Below are 21,932 nucleotides of genomic sequence, written 5' to 3'. Positions count from 1 at the left end.
ACCCTTTGTTTTATTTTTATTTTTGGAATTGTTATGTTTGTTGTGTACAATCATTACGTAAAGCTAAATAATATATTTTTTTTACATACAGTGGTACCTTGTTTTGAGTCTGGGATCCGTTCCGGAGCCCCAGATGCTCAACGACAGGGACGCTCAACAAAGCGCTGCTCTGCGCGCAGAGCGGCTTGCACTTCTGCGCATGCACAAAGCGCGATTTAGCGCTTCTGCACATTTGTGAGCAGCAAACCCGGAAGTAACCCATTCCAGTACCATATTTTTCGCTCTATAGGGCACACCTTGCTTTAGAGGGGAAGAACAAGAAAAAAAAAATCTCCCCCTCTCTGCACAGCGCCCCTTCAGCGAAGCGGCAGGAGAAATGGAGCCCCTTCCATTTCAACTCCCGCTTAGCTGAAGGGGAACCTACCCTTCAGTGAAAGGAACCCGAAAGCAACACAAAGCCTTTGGAGTGCGGCGGGAGCGCTCCCACTGCGCTCCGGAGGCTTCGCGTTGCTATCGCTGAAGCCAAGGAGCCTGCATTCGCTCCATAAGACGCACACACATTTCCCCTTAATTTTTGGAGGGGAAAATGTGTGTCTTATAGAGCAAAAAATACAGTACTTCCGGGTTTGCCATCGACATTTGCCAAAATGGACAGTCAACGGGGCGGACGTTCGCGGAGGTATTACTGTATTTAGAATGGAGTCCCTAAAATGGTTGTATGCCACCTTCCGGCAAATCTTGCAACCAAGCAAGTGGGAGACATCTTGCTCTGCTTTCCTCTGGGCTTCATCAGCGAGGCCGAGAAGGGGTCTTGTCGTCTGGGCAGCCCAGGATCTTCAGACACACTGCCCAGGCTTGTGGTCCGGGGAGCTTACTTAAGTACTGCCAACACGGTGGTTTGACTTCACCCTCTCAGGCACACTCCATTGTCACTCGAGACAGACCCATGCCAGCGACAGAAGATAGCCATTCAACATCACCTGCTTTTATCATGTCCAGAGACTCAATTAACATCTTCCCCTGTTCTGAGGTCCAATGTCTAACACTGGTATGTTGTTGTTGTCTTTACTCTTCCAGGAACCATGTCTGCCGTGTGGCTACAGATCGGACAGTGTGGCAACCAGATTGGGCAGGAATGGTGGCAAATCGTTACCAGCACAAGTAGCCGAGAAGCTGACATGTATGTCTGTTAGAAAAGCTTGCTGGATCAGACCACAGGCTTATAGTTGGGCCTCCAGTCTCTTGTCACTTTTTATACTGATTTTTACATAAAATTTCCACAAATCATGTAACGTATTTTCTTATACAATATTTTGGACATCTGAAGATTTTTCAGTCTTTATCACTTAATCTGCATTTCATTAATTTCACTATTACTAGGGCTTGCCAATCAGAAGGTCGGCGGGCCAGAGGTGAGAGGTGATGGGAGTTGTGATCCCAGCAATATCTGGAGGATCACAGGCTCCCCATTCGCGGGGATTCGAACCACCAACCTTCTGATCAGCAAGTCCTAGGCTCTGTGGTTTAACCCACAGTGCCACCTGCGTCCTTCATATGTAAAGGATAAAGATAAAGGGACCCCTGACCATTAGGTCCAGTCGCAGACGACTCTGGGGTTGTGGCGCTCATCACGCTTTACTGGCCGAGGGAGCCGGCCTTTTGTCCGCAGACAGGGTGACTAAGCCGCTTCTGGCGAAACAGAGCAGCGCACGGAAATGCCGTTTACCTTTCCGCCGGAGAGGTACCTATTTATCTACTTGCACTGGTGTACTTTCGAACTGCTAGGTTGGCAGGAGCTGGGACAGAGCAACGGGAGCTCACCCTGTCGCGGGGATTCGAACCGCCGACCTTCTGATCGGCAAGCCCTAGGCTCTGCGGTTTAACCGAAAGTGCCACCCGTGTCCCTCCAGGATTCATAGAATCATACAATTGTAGAGGTGGAAGGGCCCCTGACGATTGTCTAGTCCATCCCCCTGCGATGCAGGAATTTCAACTAAAGCTGAGTGGACCGAGGGTGTCTTGGGTCTTCCCTGATGTGAGCCGCTGCTCTGTCTCTTCCAGTTACCCATTCTGCTCCCAGGATGGCCATCTGAGCGCCATCTGTGTGGACAGTGAACCCAAAGTGGTGAGGAAGCTGCAGAAACAAGTCAAAAGAGGGTAAGTGGCAGGGGCTCCAGCTCCGCCGCCCTCATTCCTTGGAAGGCAACGTAAGAAATCTCCGGGCCACTGTTAATAGATTTATTCGGGTAGTGGGTACAGTGGTACCTCAGGTTAAGTACTTAATTTGTTCCGGAGGTCCGTGCTTAACCTGAAACTGTTCTTAACCTGAAGACCACTTTAGCTAATGGGGCCTCCTGCTGCAGCGCGATTTCTGTTCTCATCCTGAAGCAAAGTTCTTAACCTGAAGCACTATTTCTGGGTTAGTGGGGTCTGTAACCTGTAGCGTATGAAACCTAAGGTACCACTGTATTCCATAGAGAAGGGGAAGGATACAAGAGGGGACGAGCCTTTTATGAGATTGCATAGCCGAGAGAGGCTTAGAAGTTTTCAGCGTCTGCTGAAATCTCAGAAACCGGGTTGGGTAAGCGGGATTTCCAGTGGTGAAAGGTTGCCAGAAAGGTAAAGGGACCCCTGATAATTAGGTCCAATCGTGGCCGACTCTGGGGTTGCGGCGCTCATCTCGCTTTACTGGCCGAGGGAGCCGGCGTACAGCTTCCAGGTCATGTGGCCAGCATGACTAAGCCGCTTCTGGCGAAACCAGAGCAGCACACGGAAACACCATTTACCTTCCCGCCAGAGCGGTACCTATTTATCTACTTGCACTTTGACGTGCTTTCGAACTGCTAGGTTGGCAGGAGCAGGGACCGAGCAACGGGAGCTCACCCCGTTGCGGGGATTTGAACCACCGACCTTCTGATCGGCAAGTCCTAGGCTCTGTGGTTTAACCCACAGCGCCACCTGCGTCCCATTTAGCCAGAATGCTAAATTGTGCAAAATAAGCTTTATATGCACTTTCCTTTGGTTCAGATTGCAGAAATCCGCTTTCTTGGTTACGACCAGTTTAGGTGCATCCAGTTGACATATGATCCCTTTTGGAACTGGAAGAAGGTAGAAATCGGGGTGGGGGGGTGACGCAGTGCACTTATATGCGCTGCAGCGACACGCATGGGGGCCAGGAACAGAACCACCATGCGAAACGTATTTTTATTCTATTGTTTTAGTGCACACAGACCCAAATAAAGTCTCTCTGATAGTTTCATCATTATCGTCATCATCATCATTCTTCCTTTCTCCTCCCCCCTCCCCAAAACCAGGGTATTCAGAGAGTCCAATCTCATCATGGGGAAGCAGGGACGAGGCAGCAACTGGGCTTATGGTAAGAGCCCCAGAGTTCTCCGTTGTAGCGATACTACTACTACTAATAATAATAATTTATTATTTGTACCATGTCCATCTGGCTGGGTTTCCCCATCCACTCTGGGCGGCTTCCACAGAGACCAAAAATACACTAAAATGTCACACATTAAAAACTTCCCTGAACAGGGCTGCCTTAAGATGTCTTCTGAATGTCAGGTAGTTGTTTATCTCTTTGACATCTGATGGGAGGGGGTTCCACAGGACGGATGCCACCACCAAGAAGGCCCTCTGCCTGCTTCCCTGTAACTTGGCTTCTCGCAGGGAGGGACCCGCCAGAAGGCCCTTGGTGCTGGATCTCAGTGTCCAGGCAGAACGATGGGGGTGGAGACGGTCCTTCAGGGATACTGGGCCGAGGCCGTTTAGGGCTTTCAAGGTCAGCACCAACACTTTGAATTGTTCTCGGAAACGTACTGGGAGCCAATGTAGGTCTTTCAAGACCGGTGTTATGTGGTCTCGGCGGCCGTCCCCAGTCACGAGTCTAGCTGCTGCATTCTGGATTAGTTGTAGTTTCCGGGTCACCTTCAAAGGTAGCCCCACGTAGAGCGCATGGCAGTAGTCCAAGCCCCATCGTCACGCCGCTCAATGCTGGAGTTAACTTTTTATTAGCAAGAACATCTGCACAGGCTTGGCTGAGTGTCAGGCCTTGTGAACACAGCGGATCCTCCCCAGTAGGTCTTGACCCATGGATCACTTGCCAAGACAGAAGGTCCCCACCTCTCCACAGTCTTCTTAAGCGCCCTCCTTTCCAGGGTTTTCCCCAAGCAAGCCAGAGTCAGCGCCCGCATGCAACCAACCTCTGCTCTGCCCTTTTCAGACCTCTTCTGGTTCTGGAAGATAAGCAGGGAGAGGAGCTTGTCACAGCAGAAGGGCTTCTTCAACAGCCTGACTCATCTCTGCCTCTTGGCTTCCTTCCTTTCCTGCTTGTGCCTCCGATTCTGGACTTTTCTCTGCCAGAGACTCTCCCTGCTCACTCGGGTCTGTTACTTCCAACACCTCCTCTTCCCAGTCTTCTCCCACTGAAAGCTCATCATCATCCCATCACCACTCCCCGGGCTTTGAGCTCCCTTCCCTTGGGGGCTCCACAGCTCAACCACCGCCACCATTCCTCTCGATCCAACAGCCTCTGGAAAGCTCGTAAGAATGGAAAGACAGTGGAAGAGAGCCAATATATATAGAAGAAGAGTTTGGATTTGATACCCCGCTTTATCACTACCCAAAGGAGTCTCAAAGCGGCTCACATTCTCCTTTCCCTTCCTCCCCCACAACAAGGACACTGACAAACTGGAACATGTCCAGAGGAGGGCAACCAAAATGGTCAAAGGCCTGGAAACGATGCCTTATGAGGAACGGCTAAGGGAGCTGGGCATGTTTAGCCTGGAGAAGAGGAGGTTAAGGGGAGATATGATAGCCATGTTCCAATATATAAAAGGATGTCACATAGAGGAGGGAGAAAGGTTGTTTTCTGCTGCTCCAGAGAAGCGGACACGGAGCAATGGTTCCAAACTACAAGAAAGAAGATTCCACCTAAACATTAGGAAGAACTTCCTGACAGTAAGAGCTGTCCGACAGTGGAATTTGCTGCCAAGGAGTGTGGTGGAGTCTCCTTCTTTGGAGGTCTTTAAGCAGAGGCTTGACAACCATATGTCAGGAGTGCTCTGATGGTGTTTCCTGCTTGGCAGGGGGTTAGACTCGATGGCCCTTGTGGTCTATTCCAACTCTATGATTCTATGATTCTATAAACACTCTGTGAGGTGAGTGGGGCTGAGAGACTTCAGAGAAGTGTGACTGGCCCAAGGTCACCCTGCAGGTGGAGGAGCAGAGAAGCGAACCCGGTTCACCAGACTACGAGTCCACCGCTCCTAACGACTACACCACACTGGCTCTCACACTGGAGGGAAATTGCGTGTACAGTTGTACCTCGACTTCTGAAACGTTGAGAAACCAAAGCGTGGCTCATGCAGCCAGTCGGAAGCTAGTTCTCTTGGCTTCCAAAAGAACATTCCAAAGCTGAATGTTTTTGATGGTTCGGGAGCCAGAATATTCAACTCCCAAGGCGTTCGGGAGCCAAGGTACGACTGTATTTGAAAATGGGGGCAGCAGCATTAAGATAAAATTAACAGTGTAGGGAAGTTTGGGTGGATGTTATATTGCAGGAATGGTCAATCGCGGCTGATTGTGGGACCCTGATCCCCCCCCAAAAAAGCTCAACTACTTCTTATTTCTAAAAAAAACTCAACAACTTTGGATTTCTAAAAAAAGCTCAACAGTGTTGGTCAATCCAGTGGGTAGATGCCAGTTTCTTTTATAGTGGGAATAGATTGCAATGTCTTTGAAGTTGGACGTGCCTGTTATAATGGAATACTGCTTGGGTTCGTTTACCGTATTTTTTGCTCTATAAGACACACCAGCCCATAAGACGCACCTAGTTTTTGCAGGAGGAAAACACACACAAAAATTCTGAATCCCAGAAGCCAGAACAGCAAGACGGAGCGCTGCTTTCACTGCACAGCGATCCCTCTTGCTGTTCTGGCTTCTGGGATAGCTGCGCGGCTTGCATTTGCTCCATAAGACGCACACACATTTCCCCTTATTTTTAGGAGGGAAAAAGTGCATCTTATAGAGCGAAAAATACGGTATATAAAATATGTAGGGATTTATGCTGTGCAAAATGAACCATGGAAAGAGGAAGGGAAATCCCTGATATTTTAAGGTTGTTTAAGTGAATACAGTGGTACCTCTGGTTGCGAACAGGATCCGTTCCGGAGGCTCGTTCGCAACATGAAAAGAGCGCAACCCGCAGTGGCGCATCTGCGCATGCGCGGGTTGCAATTCGGCACTTCTGCACATGCGCATGACATCATTTTGCGCTTCCTTTCCAGTACTTCCGGGTTGCCGTGGGACGCAACCTGAAAGAACGTTACATGAAGCAAACGTAACGTGGTATGACTGTATTCTAAAATGTGAAACAGAAATTTAATAAAAATTACAATAATAAAAAGCAGGGACGCTCCTGTCTTGTTGCTTGTCTCCAGCAGCTGTTCTCGCTTGGTGCCTGTACCTTTTGTGGTTCACAGGTTATCACGGCGTCCGTTCGGAGGGCGAGGAGAGCTTGTGCAGTCGAACGATGGAGAGTCTGCGGAAAGAGGCCGAGAAAAGGGATTTCTACGGTGGGACTGTGCTGTTCCACAGCCTCAGCGGGGGCACAGGAGCTGGTGAGGACATCGCTTGAACGAAAGTTATTTTCCCCTCCCCTGACTACCGCCACAGCCACACAATGCATTTCACTCAAAGAATCCCGGAAACCGTGGTTTGCACCTCACGGTGTTACACTTCCCAGCACCTGCGGTGAGCTACAGTTTCCAGGATTCTCTGGGGGAAGCCACGTGCTTTTAAAGGCATGGCGTGGGCTGCCTCTGAAGATGGTTCATAATAATCAACAACAATAATAAATTTATGATCTATACCCTACCCATCTGGCTGGGTTTCCCCAGCCACTCTGGGCGGCTCCCAACAGAATATTAAAAACACGCTAAAACATCAAACATTACAAACTCCACTAAACAGGGCCTAGGACTTGCCAATCGGAAGGTCAGCAGTTCGAATCCCTGCAATGGGGTGAGCTCCCGTTGCTCAGTCCCTGCAACCTGCCAACCTAGCAGTTCGAAAGCACGTCAGAGTGCAAGCAAATAAATAGGTACGGCAGGAAGGTAAACGGCGTTTCTGTGTGCTGCTCTGGTTCGCCAGAAGTGGTTTAGCCATGCTGGCCACATGACCCGGAACTGTACGCTGGCTCCCTCGGCCAGTAAAGCGAGGTGAGCACCACAACCCCAGAGTCGGCCACGACTGGACCTAATGGTCAGGGGTCCCTTTACCTTTACCTTTTATAAACTCTTTATTCTTGTTATTGGTTTCTATCAATTTATTGGTTTGTTTGTTGCTCGTATAGGATTTTTTTTTTTTTAAAGCTTGATGTTTTGGTGTGTTTTTATATATGCTGTAAGCCGCCTAGAAAGGGATGCGGGTGGCGCTGTGGGTAAAAGCCTCAGCGTCTAGGGCTTGCCAGTCGAAAGGTCGGCGGTTCGAATCCCTGCGGCGGGGTGCGCTCCCGTTGTTCGGTCCCAGCGCCTGCCAACCTAGCAGTTCGAAAGCACCCCCGGGTGCAAGTAGATAAATAGGGACCGCTTACTAGCGGGAAGGTAAACGGCGTTTCCGTGTGCGGCTCTGGCTCGCCAGAGCAGCGATGTCACGCTGGCCACGTGACCCGGAAGTGTCTCCGGACAACGCTGGCCCCCGGCCTCTTGAGTGAGATGGGCGCACAACCCTAGAGTCCGTCAAGACTGGCCCGTATGGGCAGGGGTACCTTTACCTTTACCTGAAAGCCGCCTAGAGTGGCTGGGGAAGCGCAGCCAGATGGGTGACGTATACTTATACTTATTATAAAAAAAACCTTTTATTAGCAATTTCAACACAACAACTTATCCAAACATATCATATTCATTATTTCCCCCCTTTCCCCCCACCCCCTCAAATCCTCCTCCCCTCCTCTCTCTGATTTCTCAACACATATTATTCTCTGCATGTTGTAAAATTATGCAAATCCTTACATTATCTATCTACCATGCTATCAATCAATAAATTTGTGTATGTTTATTCAAAACCTGCCAAAGAGTCCAATTCATTTTGTTGTCTTTTTAAGTAATTTGTAGAAAGTTCCATTTCTTCTTTAAAGTCACAGTTGTCCTTCAAACAGAAGAAGACGCCTTCACCCCGGTATGGCTCCCCTTTATCACATACACAGCCCAACAGGACAATGACAATAATCCACCAACAGCATACAAATCAATATGGCTAACCTGATCCAAAACACACACACACCCCACGCACACACGAAAACAAAGATCACCACAGCCAATCACAAGCAAACAATCACACCCTAGGCCAACCCCAACCTCTCTCACCACCAAAGGAACACAAGTGAACAACACAAGCAACGCTGACACCAAACTCTACATACATTAAACATAATAGAAACACCGCCACCCGACCCCGACCCCCATCCATCTTCCCTCTCTCCACCCCCCCTTTCTTTTTTCTTTCTTTTTTCTTCTCCCCCTAATGCCTCAAGAAATGAAACGGATTTGTAAAAATGTTACATGGAAGAAGAAGAAAAAATACGAGGCGCTACACTTCTGTAAAACAAGAAAATCCTTAATAAAAAATATTTTTTTTAAAAAAGTCACAGTTGTCCTTATCTCGCAATTTAGCCAGTTCTGCATAAGTCATCAATTTTTCTTGCCGCTGTTCTTTTGTCGGGATTTCCTCATTCTTGTTATTTTTATTAGCAGTGATAATAATAGCAACTCCTTCTTTCTCTGATGTTAAGCAATGCTAATCCGTTTGCGTTGGGCTCTTTTCCCCTAGGGCTGAGTTCCCGGTTGTGCGAAGCCATTCGAGAAGAGTACCCCCTGGGCCGCATCCTGTCGGTCTCAGTGGCCCCGCACAAAGCTGGTGAGAGCCCTCTGCAGCACTACAACGCCCTGCTGTGCCTTTCTTGGCTCCAGAGGTGAGTAAAGGAAGGTCTATCTCTTACAAGGCTTGGCCAGCAAAAGGAAAAAAGCAACGGCACTGGAATATAGCTGACTGAAGATCTACTCAGGGTAGACAGGTTAGAATGAATGTGCCAGAGTTGGGCATTTCGACTTTATTTCCATGGTTCTCCTCCAAGCATACAAGCATATTTTTAAAAAAACATCTTTATTGAAAGTTCAAAAAGTACCTAACTATATGTGCACCAGACATAGGTAAAGGGACCCCTGACCATTAGGTCCAGTCGTGGCCGACTCTGGGGTTGCGGCGCTCATCTCGCTTTATTGGCCGAGGGAGCTTCCGGGTCATGTGGCCAGCATGACTAAGCCGCTTCTGGCGAACCAGAGCAGCGCACGGAAACACCGTTTACCTTCCCACTGAAGCGGTACCTATTTATCTACTTGCACTTTGAGGTGCTTTCAAACTGCTAGGTTGGCAGGAGCAGGGACCGAGCAACAGGAGCTCACCCCGTCGCAGGGATTCGAACCGCCGACCTTCTGATCGGCAAGTCCTAGGCTCTGTGGTTTAACCCACAGCGCCACCTGCGTCCCTTGCACCAGACATGGTGAGATGCGAACAATAAGGAGAAACAGAACCTGTGCAGAAGGGAAAAGAAGGGGGGAGGATGGGGGGGGAAACCCCAAACTGTATATTTCACAAGGTTGTTATTGTACTTCACCAGATCTTAACCTGTTCCAGTATTTGTAAGAATGGATTCCAAATATCATTGAATTTATCCATTGCAAGCCTGCGTTTATATGCAAGTTGTTCATATATAAACAAGCGCAAAACAACAGCAAACCTCTGGTTACGTGAAAGATTCAATAAACACACAAGACATAACCGGCTGTAGGTTTGAAAAAATAATATATATACTATTCATTGTATTGAATTGTAGATTTCAACAGAAGAAGCTCATAAAGTTCAATGGGAAAAGTAGAAGACCCGGTGGATCAGTTCATTCTTTAATCAGTTTATGCATAAGGTCCATATATGTGAAAATTGTCAGTGTTTGTAAAAAGCAAAAAAAAGAAGGAAAGGGTTCTCCTCAGCCTGGTCTCCTCAGCCTGGTCCTCAGACCCTTGTCAGCATAAAAGAGTCCAGAAGAATATCCTTGCAGAGTTTTATTCTTAAAAGTCTTTGTGCAAAACACGACTGAATAACTATACGCACCAGCACTAACCAACCAACCAACCCAAACACCAGCCTCAGCAAGAAACTAACATTTCTCACTTATATATACAACTTGGTGCAGGCCGCTGAGTCATGCTGACCCAGCTTTATTCACATTAAAGAAACAGCGGCCATTTTAGCCGTGACAAAAATGTCTATTCCACCTGTCTGTTCATAGAGTCCAACAATCCACACGAAAGATTGTGGCAGTCTAAGACAAGGATTTCCGGAATATTAGCCTTGTTTCGCCGTCTTCATCAGTAGTAGAAACTCATATATGATATCACAGGACAGTGGATCTTATAGCATAGTAGTAGCTGCTGTAAGGCGGGATATAAAATAATAATAATAATAGCAATAATAATAATAATAATAATAATAATAATCACTGCAGATGGTGACAGCAGTCACCAAATTAAAAGACGCCTGCTTCTTGGGAGAAAGGCAATGACAAACCTAGACAGCATCCTAAAAAGCAGAGACATCACCTTGCCAACAAAGGTCCGTATAGTTCAAGCTCTGGTTTTCCCAGTAGTGAGAGATGGACCATAAAGACGACTGATCGCTGAATAATGGATGCTTTTGAATTCTGGTGCTGGAGGAGACTCTTGAGAGTCCCATGGACTGCAAGAAGATCCAACCTCTCCATTCTGAAGGAAATCAGCCCTGAGGGCTCACTGGAAGAACAGATCCTGAAGCTGAGGCTCCAAGACTTTGGCCACCTCAGGAGAAGACTCCCTGGGAAAGACCCTGATGTTGGGAAAGATGGAGGGCACAAGGAGAAGGGGACGACAGAGGACGAGATGGTTGGACAGTGTTCTCGAAGCTACCAGCATGAGTTTGACCAAACTGCGGGAGGCAGTGGAAGACAGGAGTGCCTGGCGTGCTCTGGTCCAGGGGGTCACGAAGAGGCGGACACGACTAAACAACTAAACAACAACAACAATAATAAATTAGTCCATCAGAAATGACCCTGACTCAGCTTTGCTCTCCTCCCAGGTATGCAGACGGGGTCCTTCTGTTTCACAACGACGAGGTGCTGAAGCAGGCAGCCGCTCCCCTGGCGAGGAAGGACACTCCTGAAGCCTCGTGCCAAGTCTCCTTCCCTTCTATGAATGCCTACCTAGCTTCCTGCCTCGCTGGGCTTCTCTGCCCACTAAAGATTTTCACATCACAAAGGTGAGTCCAAGGCAGGCGCTTGGGACAGGGGCTCACTTTTGCTGCTTCCTGCCCAGCCACCGCTTGATTGAAGAGCCGTTCCATTACATTCCCTTAAGAAAGGCCAAATGCTTTCTGCAGGTGTCTGCGCTTGAGATAACCTTCCCCAGCCTAGCACCCAACAGGTGCTCCGGACTACAATTCCCATCCTAAACGCCCTCAGCCCTTTATACATGAAGGAGCATCTCCATCCCCATCGTTCAGCCCAGACACGGAGGTCCAGCGCCAAGGGCCTTCTGGCTGTTCCCTCCCTGTGAGAAGCCAAGTTACAGGGAACCAGGCAGAGGGCCTTCTCGGTGGTGGCGCCCGCCCTGCGGAACACCCTCCCATCAGATGTCAAGGAAATAAACAGCTGTCTGACTTTTAGGAGACATCTGAAGGCATCTCTGTTTAGGGAAGTTTTTAATGTTTAGTGTTTTTAATACAGTGGTACCTCAGGTTAAGAACTTAATTTGTTCCAGAGGTCCATTCTTAACCTGAGGTACCACGTTAGCTAATGGGGCCTCCCACTGCCACTGCGCCGCCGGAGCATGATTTCTGTTCTCATCCTGAAGCAAAGTTCTTAACCCAAGGTACAGTGGTACCTCTGGTTACATACTTAATTCGTTCCGGAGGTCCATTCTTAACCTGAAACTGTTCTTAACCTGAAGCACCACTTTAGCTAATGGGGCCTCCCACTGCTGCCAGAGCACGATTTCTGTTCTCATCCTGAAGCAAAGTTCTTAACCTGAGGTACTATTTCTGGGTTAGCGGAGTCTGTAACCTGAAGCGCATGTAACCTGAAGCATCTGTAACCTGAGGTACCACTGTACTATTTCTGGGCTGGGTTAGTGGAGTCCGTAACCTGAAGCATCTGTAACCCAAGGTACCACTGTACTATTTCTGGGTTAGCGGAGTCTGTAACGTGAAGCGTCTGTAACCCAAGGTACCACTGTATATATAAGATAGGTGCCAAATGGCTCCTTAAACCAGCGTTACAGTCGCCAAAACAGAATCCCTAAGTTACCTTGGGTTACAGACGCTTCAGGTTACATACGCTTCAGGTTACAGACTCCGCTAATCCAGAAATAGTATCTCAGGTTAAGAACTTTGCTTCCGGATGAGAACAGAAATCGTGCTCCGGCGGCGTGGCAGCAGCAGGAGGCCCCATTAGCTAAAGTGGTGCTTCAGGTTAAGAACAATTTCACGTTAAGAACGGACCTCCAGAACGAATTAAGTACACTGTATTCTGTTGGGAAACCCAGCCAGATGGGCAGGGTATAAAATTATTATCGTTATTATCCAGCCCCAAAATAGTTTGGGAGCCTCTGGGGCAGGTGTTGCCTGTTACGTCTGCTCTTCTCAATGCCCTGTCCCTTGCTTTGCAGTGGGGTTAACATGGGGATGGAGCCCTGGGAGCTGCTGAGAACCGTCTGCCCCATGCCAGCCTTCAAGTTCCTCCACACAGCCCAAGCCAGCACAAGGTAGGAGCAGGGGCCTCACTGGGAGGCCACAACTCGTTTCTGAGCACAGTTCAAAGTGTTGGTGCTGACCTTGAAAGCCCTAAACAGCTTCGGTCCAGTATACCTGAAGGAGCGTCTCCACCCCCATCGTTCTGCCCGGACACTGAGGTCCAGCTCCGAGGGCCTTCTGGCTGTTCCCTCTCTGCGAGAAGCCAAGTTACAGGGAACCAGGTAGAGGGCCTTCTCGGTGGTGGCGCCTGCCCTGTGGAACACCCTCCCACCAGATGTCAAAGAGAAAAACAACTACCAAACTTTTAGAAGACATCTGAAGGCAGCCCTGTTCAGGGAAGCTTTTAATGCTTAATATGTTCCTGTATTTTAGTGTTTTGTTGGAAGCCGCCCAGAGTGCCTGGGAAAGCCCAGCCAGATGGGCGGGGTATAAATAATAAATTATTATTATTATTATTATTATTATTATTATTATTATTATTATTACTGTGTTGCTTGTGTTGTAGGGGGTGATACTAGATGACCCTTTATTGCAGGAGGTGAACTAGTGGAGGAAAAGCCCTGTTGCCCTAGCGCAGGCATCTCCAATCTCGCCCTCCAGCTGTTTTGGGACTACAATTCCCATCATCCCTGACCATTTCTCCCATTAGCAAGGGATGATGGGAGTTGTAGTCCCAAAACAGCTGGAGGGTCAAGTCCGGGGATGCCTGCAGGAGCTAGAATGCCGAATCCAAGCCAAAGTCTTATTTTCATTAAAACAGCTCCATTTCAAACAAAGGTGTAGAGTGAGGTCTCTATTTTCATACATAAAGTAGGCAACAACTGCCGCTCGGATGTTATTAGACCAGAGATGGAAGGAAGAGACAACCCCGACCAGAGAAGAATGGCAAACCAAGACAATGGTCTATTCCGAAATGGCAATGGCAAAATTAACTGGGAAGCTCAGGAACCAAGAGGACAAAAGCTTTAAAAAAGAACAGGGAAAAAATTATAGTTTACTTAGGAGACCACTGTAAGGAGATGACAGCATTAGCAGGATTTTAAACACTCTTGTAATGTAATGAAAAATTACGGACAATTTAGATGGACAAACGCGATAACAAACTGGGGGGGACAAGGATGATATGTTTTTGGATAATATGGCTTGTTATAATTTTGAATTAAAAAAAATAAAATAAAAAGAAGAAGCAACAGAGATGAGGCAGGTTGCTGGGAAAACAGGTTGCTGGGGGTCTCCCCCTCCTGCTACGATCAGCTGCCATTGCCCCTGATCTCCCAGAACCAGAAGAGGTATGAAGACGGGGGAGCAAAGACAGGCAAGGCGATGGAGTCTCAGATTCCAGTGAGGAAAGTGAGAAAGCAAGGGCCTTCAGTCCCCACAGCTGATCTCATAGAATCATAGAATCATAGAGTTGGAAGAGACCACAAGGGCCATCGAGTCCAACCCCCTGCCAAGCAGGAAACACCATCAGAGCACTCCTGACATATGGTTGTCAAGCCTCTGCTTAAAGACCTCCAAAGAAGGAGACTCCACCACACTCCTTGGCAGCAAATTCCACTGTCGAACAGCTCTTACTGTCAGGAAGTTCTTCCTTATGTTTAGGTGGAATCTTCTTTCCTGCAGTTTGGATCCATTGCTCCGTGTCCGCTTCTCTGGAGCAGCAGAAAACAACCTTTCTCCCTCCTCTATGTGACATCCTTTTATATATTTGAACATGGCTATCATATCACCCCTTAACCTCCTCTTCTCCAGGCTAAACATGCCCAGCTCCCTTAGCCGTTCCTCATAAGGCATCGTTTCCAGGCCTTTGACCATTTTGGTTGCCCTCCTCTGGACACGTTCCAGTTTGTCAGTGTCCTTCTTGAACTGTGGCGCCCAGAACTGGACACAGTACTCCAGGTGAGGTCTGACCAGAGCAGAATACAGTGGGACTATTACTTCCCTTGATCTAGATGCTATACTCCTATTGATGCAGCCCAGAATTGCATTGGCTCTTTTAGCTGCCGCGTCACACTGTTGGCTCATGTCAAGTTTGTGGTCAACCAAGACTCCTAGATCCTTTTCACATGTACTGCTCTCAAGCCAGGTGTCACCCATCTTGTATTTGTGCCTCTCATTTTTTTTTGCCCAAATGCAACACTTTACATTTCTCCCTGTTAAAATTCATCTTGTTTGTTTTGGCCCAGTTCTCTAATCTATCAAGGTCGTTTTGAAGTGTGATCCTGTCTTCTGGGGTGTTAGCCACCCCTCCCAGTTTGGTGTCATCTTCAAATTTGATCAGGATGCCCTTGAGTCCATCATCCAAGTCGTTGATAAAGATGTTGAATAAGACCGGGCCCAAGACAGAACCCTGTGGCACCCCACTAGTCACTCTTCTCCAGGATGAAGAGGAACCATTGATGAGCACCCTTTGGGTTCGGTCAGTCAGCCAGTTACAAATCCACTGAGTGGTAGCATAGTCAAGACTGCATTTTACCAGCTTCTTTACAAGAATATCATGGGGCACCTTGTCGAATGCCTTGCTGAAATCAAGGTAGGCTACATCCACTGCGTTCCCTTCATCTACCAGGCTCTGCTGAGGGTCTAACTAGGCCTGGCTTCCTGAGCTGTTTCGTTTCTTTGAAAACAGAGTTAATTTCTCTGACACTGTTCGAGTTATTGCTCCCTACCTCCCTCCACATGGGATTGCCTTTGTGGTGAGCGAGGCCTGTGTTTCATTTCCCCAGGGGGACGGTGTTTTGGGACAGCCTGGCGTCTTCTGTGCTGCAGCCGCTGCCTCGCCAGTCTCTGGATGGAAATCCTGTATCCTTTCACTGGGGGGAGTTAAATGAGTAACTTGGGCTTCTCTAACCACTGTGCAGGCTACAGTGTAAAATTCAGAGGAAGAATCTCCTGCGTTGGATAGCAGATCATACTAGGAATTCAGCTGGGATAGAAGGTCAGGGATCAGCAAACCTTTTCAGCAGGGGGCCGGTCCACTGTCCCTCAGACCTTGTGGGGGGCCGGACTATATTTTTTGGGGGGGTAATGAACGAATATTAGGGACGCGGGTGGCGCTGTGGGTAAAACCTCAGCGCCTAGGACTTGCCGATCGTCAGGTTGGCGGTTCGAATCCCTGCAGCGGGGTGCGCTCCCGTCGTTCGGTCCCAGCGCCTGCCAACCTAGCAGTTCGAAAGCACCCCCGGGTGCAAGTAGATAAATAGGGACCGCTTACCAGCGGGAAGGTAAACGGCGTTCCGTGTGCTGCGCTGGCTCGCCAGATGCAGCTTGTCACGCTGGCCATGTGACCCGGAAGTGTCTGTGGACAGCGCTGGCTCCCGGCCTATAGAGTGAGATGAGCGCACAACCCTAGAATCTGGCAAGACTGGCCCGTACGGGCAGGGGTACCTTTACCTTTACCTAATGAACGAATTCCTATGCCCCACAAATAACCCAGAGATGTATTTTAAATAAAAGGACACATTCTACTCATGTAAAAACACCAGGCAGGCCCCACAAATACCCCAGAGTTGCCTTTTAAATAAAAGGACACATTCTACTCATGTGAAAACACGCTGATTCCCAGACCGTCCGTGGGCCAGATTGAGAAGGCGATTGGGCCGGATCCAGTTCCCTGCCCATGGAACAAGCTCTTCGTAAAATCCAGCCCAAAGCGGAATTTGGAAGGTAGTTTCAAAGAACAAATACCCTTCATGAAAACCGTCTGGCTGGATTTCCCTGTTGCTGCTCTGCTTAGCCTAGAGAATTCCTGCTCCCTCTGGAGCATCCGTCCCGGGGAAGGGCACCAGGTGGGGCTGGGGTGGTGAGGCCTCTTCCATCTCCTTTGTGCCTTGGTCCTTAGCAGGCTTGCCGGCAGCACCAGAGCACAGCCGTGCTGGCTGTGGCTCGCGGCCCCCGGGAAGACGCCTTTCTCGCGAACCCCAGTTTGGTCCTGAGGAAGCTGAGGCAAGGCTACCGCTGCGTTGCGTGGAACCCCTTCGCTGCTACTTACTGGACCGGTCAGTCTCGCAAGCCCCTGGTTCTGGTTCTGCCCAGGACATTTCTTCTTCTTCTTCTTCTTCTTCTTCTTCTTCTTCTTCTTCTTCTTCTTACTTTGCGGAAATAAATCCTGTGTCCAGTCAGGCTTCCCTGCGTGCCTCTGCTTGGGAGCTGACCTGGCAGGAGAGCAGAGTAGCAGCGGTCCTGCGTCCGTGTGAGATGAGGGATAAATCAAGTCCAGAGACAGTTCGGTTCTTATCTCTAGAAGCGTTTATTTACAAAGCAATAAATCCGTCAGAAACCTCCGACATTTCTCCGTGCTCCAAAAGCACACACGCAGTCTCTCTGAGCTGAACTGCGTCTCAGTCAGAATCGAAAGCAAGACTGAATGCAGACACACACTGTGACGCACTTCTCTGCGTCAAGCTCCTCCCAGATACAGGACACCACGGAGTTTTAACCCTGTCAGTTCCAAACTCCACACTTACTATTACAGTCATACCTTGGGTTGAAGTAGCTTCGGCTTGAGTGTTTTTAGGTTGCGCTCCGCGGCAACCCGGAAGTAACAGAGCGCGTTACTTCTGGGTTTCGCTGCTCACGCATGCGCAGACGCTCAAAATGACGTCACACACATGCGCGGAAGCAGCAAATTGCGGCACGCACAGGCGCGGGTTGCATTCGCTTCAGAATGCAAACGGGGCTCCGGAACAGCTCCCGTTCGCATCCAGAGGTACCACTGTACTGCTTACTGAATCTATATACAGTAGTACTTTGGTTCTCAAACTTAATCCGTTCCAGAAGTCCGTTCCAAAACCAAAGCATTCGAAAACCAAGGCACTCTTTCCCATAGAAAGTAGTGTAAAATGGATTAATCCGTTCCAGACTTTTAAAAACAACCCCTAAAACAGCAATTGAACATGAATTTTACTATCTAACGAGACCATTAATCCATAAAATGAAAGCAATAAACAATGTACTGCAGCCACACAATCAATCCGCCAGTAGCTGAACTGGGTTCCACATAGTCTCTCTCTCTCTCTCTCTCTCTCTCTCTCTCTCTCTCTCTCTCTCACACACACACACACACACACACACACACACAGAGCCACAAAAACACAAAATAAATAGCAAAAACAGACAGAACTCAGTTAACACTCATATGGGAAATGTAACACTCAAAATAGTGCACGTTCGGTTTCCGAAAAATGTTCGCAAACCAGAATACTTACTTCCGGGTTTACAGTGTTTGGGTTCCAAGTTTTTTGAGTACCAAGGCGTTTGAGAACCAAGGTACCACTGGCATGCATATTTGTGGTACGACAAGGTTAAAGCACATAAAGCATTTAAAAACCATATTGTCAGGAAAGCATTGTTTAATGTTTGGATTAGATATAAGGATTTATTGGAAAATAAAACCCCAAGGTGGTTGTCACCAATGGAGGCTAAGGCTCAGAAAAAACTTAACATGGAGGCCAAATGGCCAAAATATTGGGAAATTTTGGAGCAAGAAGGGGACAGACTGAAATTGCAGAGTTTTGAGAAATTAAAAGATAAAGTGCGAGACTGGCTTCATTATTATCAGATAATGGAGGCTTACAATTTGGATAAGAAAGTTGGCTTCCAGGTGGAAAAATCCAAATTGGAAACAGAACTGTTAGAACCCAAAACTAAGACTTTGTCAAAAATGTATAATTTGCTGTTGAAATGGAATACTCAGGATGAGACGGTTAAATCTGAAACCTCCCAATAACACAAATTTTCTCTGAGCAGCTCACAAATAGCAACAGTTGAAATGCAGTGCAGGACAATGAAGGCTATGGGAAAGGAGAAACACAGATATTTAAGAGGGCCAAACCATAAAGCACAAAAAATATTTTTTATTGATTTTACAAAATAAATCTCAGGTTAACACATTGATATTCCAAAATTTAAAAAGATTCTTTTGAATCTTAGGATTTCCCTCCTCCCCGTCCGTGGCTCCTTAGTATATCCAAGTCAACTGCATATTATAATTTATCCACATTGAAGTTCTCCACAATATCCATAGTCTCTTTAACATTGCAGGAGTTCTTAAAAGTCTGCCAAAGAACTCAAGTGATTACCGTGTTCCTTTAGATACATTTTGTATTTGTCCCATTCCCTGTTGAAGTTTTGCTCCTCCTGATTCTGACTTTCCCTATCAATCTTGCTATCTCTGCATAGTCTGATAATTTCACCTGCTAGTCCGCTGAGTGAGCACTCAGGGCTGATTTCCTTCAGAGTGGATTGCTTTGATCTTCTGGCAGTCCATGGGACTCTCCAGAGTCTCCTCCAGCACCACAATTAAAAAGCATCCATTCTCCGGCAATCAGCCTTCTTTATGGCCCAGCTCTCACTTCCATACATCACTACTGGGAAAACCATAGCTTGAACTATACGGACCTTTGTCGGCAAGGTGATGTCTCTGCTTTTTAATATTATATCCAAGCATGATTAGTTTTAAAGGCCTGGCTGAATTATGATGCCAGGAGAATTTCCCTGGGAAGGCTGTTCCATGGGATGTCAGCACCTTTGCATGCAGCTCCCAAGACATGCTGATGATGTGCTTTGGACATCTGCTGTAAATCTATATATTTTAGGCTGGATCCAGAGCTTGTGCTAATTCGCTACCTCTGTCCTCCCTCCAGATGCTGCCAGCCTCATGGCTCCTGGCCGGCACAGCTTGACCGTCTGTGCCAACCACAGCAGTTCAGCTGACCTCCTGCAGCGGGTGGAGCAGCGGGCAAGGGCCATGTACGAGAGCAACGCTTTCCTGCACTGGTACTGGAGGCATGGCTGCGAGGAAGGAGATTTTGAGCAGGCCTTTGAGACGGTGCGCTCCGTCCTGGGAGATTACAGCCACCTCGGGGAGTGAGTGCGAGGGATGCAGGACCTCTAACAGAGCACCTCGTAACACTCGGGAGGAGCAGGGCCCAAGGAAATATGGGGTGACTCTCGTTAAGAATGTGCCACCCCCCGCAATCCACACCCGAACACACCCCAGGGTCAGCATGGCTGCGTGACTGTGTAAAACAGGGTTTCCCAAACTTTGCTGTTTTTTGGACTACAGTTCCCATCATCCCTGACTACTGCTAGCTAGGGATGATGGGAGTTGTAGTCCCAAAACTGCGGGAGACCAAGTTTGGGAAAGGACCTGACTTTCAAATGCATACATGCAATCCCTTTTACAGGCGCTCTGGCCCACCCAGGAATGCTTTTGGGAATGATTCTCGTGGGAAGGTCAGAATGAGTCCTCTACCTAAAGTTCTCAGGGCACGTCCTGGACTTCAGCTCCCATGAACCCCATTCAGCACGGCTTTTGGTCCAGGATGATGGGAGCTGCAGTCCGGTGACATCCGAAGAGCATCATGAGCCTCATCCCTCTCTTTGAGCAAGGCCTGTCCATGGGAATTTCCAAAACCTAGTGCCCTGCCTGCTGACTTTCTGTGAAAAAAACAGTTGTCCATCTGCGATGGGCTCCCAGATAGTGTCCCGCCACCCAGCAGTGGTCTGTGAATGTCCACGCTGGAAAGTTTTAATTTTAATAAATTCCGAAGGACCTTAGCATCTAGCACAGTGCTGGACAGTTATACAACAGGCAGGAGAATCATTGAGCGGTTCGCGAGGACCCTCAGTAACTTTCAAGTGGTCCGTGGAAGGTTTGGAAACCAGTGCTCTGTGCTTTAAAACATCCAGCAACGTCCCTTAGTTGGCGATCCGTAGTGTACATAGGGCAACCTTTGCCCCACGCCACCCCGGCACTCTCCAGATGTTTGCCACTGCAACTCCCAAAAGCCCAGGACGAAAGGGTGCACTGTGGGTGCCAGGGGAGACCTCTGTGGGTGAGGCCCGGCGCTATATGGGGGAGCTCTGTTCTAATAGATGGGTGCTGTCACGGAGCTGGCAGGGAAGGCTGCGGAGTTGAAGGAGGGGGGGAGAGAGGGGCCGGTAGAAGAGGCAGCACTGAAAGAGGGTTGAGAGCAAGAGGAAGCCACTCAGGTGATGTGAACGAGCATCAGCACCTCTCTACCAGCTCAGGCACTGTGCTGGTCCCGAGGGTTAACCGTGCGGCGAGGTCCAAGTCTAGTTTGAGGTCGAGGGTGCGGTATGGAGGCTGTCCGTCAAAGCTGAAGCGGGATCCAAGGCAGGGAGTCGGGTGAGGTCAGGAACTCAGGCAGAAGAGCAGGACAGGGTGCAGGCAGGAACAGGCGACCAACAATGTTGCTCCCGCAACCTGGGACTGGGGCTGGCTGGCTTTTATCTGCCCCGAGGCATAGGGCAGCCCCGATCCTCTGGTGACTTGCCTCTTCTGGCCTGGAGGCGAGTACTCCTCCTGCGGGAACTTAGTTCCCTCCGCCTCTCTGCCCTGAGCCTCTGCAGCTCAGGAGAGGCTGGAGGGTTACCAGACCCAGAGGCAACCTCAGCTTCCCCTGACAGGGCTGGGAGAGGAGCACCTGCAGGCAATGGGTCCTCCATCACCTCATGGGCCAGAGCAGACTCAGCTGGTGCCTGCATCTGAGGATCCAGCACAGGTGAGGACCCTTCAGGCTCATGTCCCAGCTCCGGCTCAGCTGGTTCTGGAGGTGGGGAATCCTGTGCAGGCTGGGATTCCTCAGGTTCAGCCTCCGAATCCCAGGCCATCACAGGCACAGAGGGAGAGGGAACACCTGTTCTGTCAGCTCAGGACAGGAGGGGGTTAAAACGCCGGGAACAACGGTGACATTTGGGATTGCCCAAGCTGCTTTGCTGGAGGAGGAGAAGGAAGTTCCCACTCCCGGGATCCGCTACGGATGATTCGGATGCTCGAAGCGATGCTGTGTACCTTGTAAATATGTACAATAAAGGCTGTAAAATACATCTCTGATTGAGCAGAGGGATTTATTGCGAAGGGCTCCACAAACCCATCACAGGTACAGAGAGAACCACGTGCAGAGGTGGCAGTGCCCTCGCGCTGAGGCGAAGGAAACTGCTTTTCCGCTTGGCCTTTGGTTTGGACTCGGTCTGACCCTTATGTTTCCCTCCCCTTATAGTCTTGATTTATGAGCTATTTTAAAATGAGGCTGCATTTTAAATTGCATTGCAACCTGTAT

The 21,932-nt window shown here is 48.8% G+C and overlaps 1 protein-coding gene across 4 annotated transcripts; it reads left to right on the top strand.

Moving 5' to 3' along the window:
* The first annotated feature begins 620 nt into the window (after positions 1–620).
* On the top strand, positions 621–21,706 carry LOC128423868 (tubulin delta chain-like). 4 transcript variants are annotated; one of them, XM_053409421.1, is made up of 10 exons: positions 623–1,180; positions 2,062–2,157; positions 3,315–3,376; positions 6,492–6,629; positions 8,839–8,980; positions 11,176–11,355; positions 12,762–12,857; positions 15,573–15,648; positions 16,703–16,844; positions 19,491–21,706. In XM_053409421.1, exons 1-10 carry the CDS (start codon positions 1,083–1,085, stop codon positions 19,715–19,717), a joined length of 1,257 nt encoding a protein of 418 aa, XP_053265396.1. In that variant the 5' UTR covers positions 623–1,082; the 3' UTR covers positions 19,718–21,706. The 4 variants fall into 4 exon arrangements, with proteins under 4 accessions (XP_053265399.1, XP_053265398.1, XP_053265396.1 ...); XM_053409424.1 differs by lacking the exon at positions 11,176–11,355 and having other exon boundaries at positions 621–1,180; XM_053409422.1 differs by lacking the exon at positions 2,062–2,157.
* The last annotated feature ends 226 nt before the right edge of the window (positions 21,707–21,932 follow it).

The sequence above is a fragment of the Podarcis raffonei genome, chromosome 12, assembly GCF_027172205.1.
Source record: "Podarcis raffonei isolate rPodRaf1 chromosome 12, rPodRaf1.pri, whole genome shotgun sequence".
Taxonomy (NCBI): domain Eukaryota; kingdom Metazoa; phylum Chordata; class Lepidosauria; order Squamata; family Lacertidae; genus Podarcis; species Podarcis raffonei.
Note: the sequence above shows the minus strand (reverse complement) of the source record. Positions and strands in the feature narration are given on the sequence as shown.

Coding starts and splice junctions, on each gene's coding strand:
- LOC128423868 (XM_053409421.1), top strand. CDS start 1,083: ATGTCTGCCGTGTGGCTACAGATCGGACAGTGTGGCAACCAGATTGGG. Junction 3,377..6,491: donor AGGCAGCAACTGGGCTTATG/GTAAGAGCCCCA, acceptor TGTGGTTCACAG/GTTATCACGGCGTCCGTTCG. Junction 8,981..11,175: donor TGCCTTTCTTGGCTCCAGAG/GTGAGTAAAGGA, acceptor CTCTCCTCCCAG/GTATGCAGACGGGGTCCTTC.